Source organism: Coturnix japonica, chromosome 25, assembly GCF_001577835.2.
Source record: "Coturnix japonica isolate 7356 chromosome 25, Coturnix japonica 2.1, whole genome shotgun sequence".
Classification (NCBI taxonomy): Eukaryota; Metazoa; Chordata; class Aves; order Galliformes; family Phasianidae; genus Coturnix; species Coturnix japonica.
Window position 1 is genome coordinate 453,553 of NC_029540.1, and position 4,920 is coordinate 458,472.

At 58.5% G+C, this 4,920-nt stretch overlaps 1 protein-coding gene across 1 annotated transcript; it reads left to right on the plus strand.

Annotated features, from left to right (window-relative positions):
• Positions 1-333: 333 nt before the first annotated feature.
• On the plus strand, positions 334-4,914 carry TXNIP (thioredoxin interacting protein; the record flags this gene model as incomplete). The annotated part of the gene is made up of 6 exons (XM_032449152.1): positions 334-361; positions 1,120-1,192; positions 1,595-1,630; positions 2,224-2,327; positions 3,464-3,720; positions 4,768-4,914. Coding segments are annotated over exons 1-6 (645 nt in total), but the record flags the coding sequence as incomplete, so codon positions are not given.
• Between the last annotated feature and the right edge of the window lie 6 nt (positions 4,915-4,920).

A 4,920-nucleotide genomic window follows, 5' to 3' on the forward strand; every position in this document is an offset into this window, starting at 1 on the left:
TGGGGGGGTCACTGGGTCTCTATGGGGTGAGGGGGGTCCCAATAGGGTGGGGGGGGCAATAGGGGCTGTTGGGTGTTAATGGGGTGAGGGGTCAATGGGGGGTCCCAGTGGGGTGGGATGTCAATAGGGGTCCCGGTGGGAGTGGGGTGGGGGGATGCAATGGGCCTCATTAGGGGGCTGTTGGGTGTTAATGGGGTAGGGGGGTCACTGGGTGTCAGTAGGGGATCGACAGGTGTCAGTGGGGTGGGGATTCAATGGGGGTCAATGGGGGGTCCCAGGGGGGTGGGGGGGTCATTAGGTGTTAGTAGGGTGGGGGGTCAATGGGGGGTCCCAATGGGAGTGGAGAGGTCACTGGATATCAGTAGGGTTGGGAGGGGTCGTTGGGTGTCAATAGGGAGTCCCAGTGGGGGTGGAGAGGTCAATGGGGATGGGGGGTCAATGGGGGGCAATAGGGGTCCCAGTGGGAGTGGGGGGGGGGGATCATTGGGCCTCATTAGGGGCTGTTGGGTGTTAATGGGGTGAGGGGTCAATGGATGTTAATAGGAGGTTCTGATGGAAATGGGGTGAAGAGTCTTTGGGTCTTTGGGGGTCAATGGGATGGGGGGGTCAATCAGGAGTCCCAGTGGAAGTGGGGAGGGAGGTTGTTGTGTGTCAATGGGGTGTCCCAATGGGAAATGGGGTGAAGGGATGGTTGGGGCTGCATTGTGGGGTCCCATTAGGATAAAGGGGCTGTGGGGTCCCATTGGGATAAAGGGGCTGTGGGGTCTGATTGGGGCTGAGATGAAGGAGCTGTTGGGGTGAAGGCGCCGTGGGGCACGTAGGTGTGGGGCCCAGTTTTGGCTGTGGGGCAGAGAGCAGCTATGGGGCAGAGAGAGCAGCTGTGGGGCAGAGTGTCTGGGGAGATAAGGCTGAGATGGGGAGATAAGAGCAGGGAGGAGGAAATGGGGCAGGAGGGGGGGCAGGGAGGGGGGGAAAGGGGAAGTGAAAGCAATGGGGAGGGATGGGGGGGGGTTGGGTGCTGTCTCAGCACTGGGGGAGGGTTGGGGTTGGGGGGGGGTTGTGGGGGGGTTGTTGGTGCTGAGCTGTGTCTGACCCCGTGTCCTTGTCCCTGCCCCACAGATGAGGATGGATCCGTCATCCTGAGACCAGGCAATAAATACGAGTATAAGTTCGACTTCGAGCTGCCACAGGGGTGAGTTGGGGGGGTTATAATGTGGGGGGGCTATGGGGGGCTGGGCTGTGGCTATGGGGTTTGTGCTCTGTCTATGGGGCTGTGTCTAATGCTGACCCCCCCATTCCACCTTATGGCCCCCCATGGCTGAGGTCAATGCAATTGGGTCTGGGGGGGGTTATGCTTTGCCTATGGGGCTGTATCTAATGCTGCCCACCAGGGTTGGTGTCAATGCAATGGGGTCTGGGGGCTTCATTGCTCTGCCTATGGGGCTGTATCTAACGCTTGCCCCCCCCCCCTTTTTTAGCCCCCTTGGGCACCACCTTCAAAGGGCAAGATACGCTGTGTTGATTACTGGGTGAAAGGCGCTGCTGGACCGACCCTCCCTCCCCACTTCAGGGAGGTGAAGAAAGGTTCGAGGTGATTTGACCCCGTGGACGTCAACACCCCCGAGCTGCTGTGGGTGCCCCCCCCCCCATAATAACCCCATATAACCCCCATAACCCCCCATGATAACCCCAAATAGCCCCATAACCCCCCCATAATAACCCCATAACCCCCCCATATAACCCCATAGCCCCCCCATAATAACCCCATAACCCCCCCATAATACCCATAACCCCCCATTAATACACCAAAAACCCCCCATAAAAACCCCATAACCCCCCATGTAATAACCCCCATAGAACCCCCCCCCATAATAACCCCATAGCCCCCCCCCCCATATAATAACCCCGATTATAACCATAGCCCCCCCATATAACCCCATAGCCCCCCCATAATGACCCCATAACCCCCCCATAATAACCCCATAATAACCCCATAACCCCCCCATAATAACCAATAGGGGGGGTGTTATGGGGTGGGGGGGGTCAGGGTGACCTCTGAGTCAGGGCTGAGTTAATGGGATTAGCTGGGATTAAGGGCTTAGGGCTAATTGGTGCTGCAGAGCTGGGCTGGGGGGGATTATAAGGGGGGGGTCAAACAGCTCCTGGGGGGGGGCAGAGCTCAATGTGGGACCCCCCCCCCATTAAATGTTGCTGTGCCCCCCAGTCCCCCGTTGCTGCCAAGAAGGAGAAGAAGGTGAGCTGCATGTTCATCCCCGATGGAAGAGTGTCCGTCAGCGCCCAGATCGACAGGAAGGGCTTCTGTGAAGGTGAGGGTCTGCCCCATAGATATGGGGGGGGAATATGGGGGATGGGGGGGGATATAGGGGATGGGATGGGGATGGGGGGTGTATAGGGGATGGGATGGGGATGGGGGGGGCATAGGGATGGGATGGGGATGGGGGGGTTGATTATGGGGTGGGGATATGGGGATGGGGTGGGCTGTGGGGAAATAGGGATGAGATGGGGGTGGAGGGGAATAGGGATGGGTTGGAGTGGAATAAGGGATGGGATTGGGATGGGATATGGAATAGGGGATGGGATGGGGATGGAGGGGAATAGGGGATGGGATGAGGTTGGAGATGGATGGGATGGGGATGGAGGGGAATAGTGATGGGATGGGGTGGGATTTGGGGATGGGATGGGATGTGATGTGCAATAGGGGATGGGGATGGCAATGGAGGGGAATAGGGATGGGATGGGGTGGATTAGGGGCTGGGATGTGATATGGGATATGGGGATGGAGGGGAATAGGGGATGGAATAGAGGGATTGGGATGGGATGGAATAGAGGGGATGGGATGGAGTGGGATAGGGGCTGGGATGTGATATGGGATGGGGATGGAGGGGGATAGGGATGGGTTGGGGTGGAATAGGGGATGTGATGTGATATGGGATGGGGATGGAATGGAGGGATTGGGAGGGGATGAGATGGAATAGAGGGGATGGGATGGAGTGGGATAGGGGTGGAATAGGGGCTGGGATGTGATGTGGGATGGGGATGGAATGGAGGGATTGGGATGGGATGGGGATGGAGGGGGATAGGGGTGGGTTGGGGTAGAATAGGGGATGGGATGGGGTTGGAATGGAGGGATTGGGATGGGATGGGATGGAATAGAGGGGGTGGGGTGGGATGGAGTGGGATGGGGTGGAATAGGGGCTGGGATGTGATGTGGGATGGGGATGGAGGGGAATAGGGGATGGGATGGGGATGGAATGGAGGGATTGGGATGGGATGGAATAGAGGGGATGGGATGGAGTGGGATAGGGGTGGAATAGGGGCGGGGGTGTGATGTGGGATGGGGATGGAGGGGAATAGGGGCTGGAATAGAGGGATTGGGATGGGCTGCAATAGGCTCCGTGCTGTGTCTGTGCTGTGCCCCCATTGATCTCCTCTCTGGTTCCAGGTGACGAGATCTACATCAACGCCGACTTTGAGAACACTTGTTCGCGCATCGTGGTGCCCAAAGCCGCCATCGTGGCCAAGCACACGTACCTGGCGGGGGGGCAGACGAAGCAGCTGAGCCAGAAGCTGTCGGTGGTCAGAGGGAACCACATTATATCGGGGAGCTCAGACAGGTGGAGGGGGAAGAGCATCAGGGTCCGGAAACTGAGACCCTCCATCCTGGGCTGCAACATCCTGAGAGTGGAGTATTTCCTGCAGGTGGGAATGAGGGGATGTGGGGCACAGTGTGGGATTGAGGCTGGGGGTCTCAGCTGTGGGTCACAGCAGTGGGGTTGAGGCTGTAGGTCCAGGCTGTGGGGCACAGTAGTGAGATTGGGGCACAGTGTGGGGTACAGCAGTGAGATTGAGGCTGTGGGGCACCATGTGGGGCTGGGATGTGGGGCACAGCAGAGAGATAGAGGTTGTGGGGCACCATGTGGGGCTGGGATGTGGGGCACAGTGTGGGGCACAGTGTGGGAGTGGGGCTGGGGGTCTCAGCTGTGGGTCACAGTGTAGGATTGAGGCTGTAGGCTGAGGTTGTGGGTCCAGGCTGTGGGTCAAGGCAATGGGGTTGGGGTTGAGGCTGTAGGCTGACATTGTGGGGTCTCAGTTGTGGGTCACAGTTGTAGGGTCAAGGTTGTGGGGTCCCAGCTGTGGGTCAGAGCGGGGTGGCTTGAGGTTGTGGGTCACAGTTGTAGGGTTGAGTTGGTGGGTTGAGGTTATGGGGTCTCAGTTACAGGTTCCAACTGTGGGGTCTCAGTTGTGGGTCTCATCTATGGGTCCCAGCTATGGGTTTCATCTGTGGGTCCGCTATGGGTCTCAGTTACAGGGTCTCAGCTGTGGGGTCCCAGCTATGGGGTCTGAGCTGTGGGTCACAGTTATGGGGTCCCATCTATGGGTCTCATCCACGGGTCCCAGCTGTGGGGTCTCAGTTACGGGGTCTCAGTTACGGGGTCTCAGTTACGGGGTCTCAGTTGTGGGTCTCAGTTATGGGGTCCCAGCTGTGGGTCTCATCTATGGGGTCTCATCTATGGGGTCTCAGTTACGGGGTCTCAGTTACGGGGTCTCAGTTACGGGGTCTCAGTTACGGGGTCTCATCTATGGGGTCTAAGCTATGGGGTCTCAGTTATGGGTCCCATCTATGGGGTCCCAGCTATGGGTCTCAGTTTCGGGGTCTCAGTTTCGGGGTCTCAGTTGTGGGTCTCATCTATGGGGTCTCATCTATGGGGTCTCAGTTGTGGGTCTGACCCCCATCCCTCCCCCCAGATCTACGTCAGTGTCCCCGGCTCCAAGAAGCTGCTCCTGGAGCTGCCGTTGGTCATCGGGAGCCGCTCCAGCATCGGCAGCTCCAGCTCCAGCGCCAGCGTCGGCAGCCAGGGCAGCTCTGAGTGCAGCTGGGTGGATCTGAACCTGCCTGAT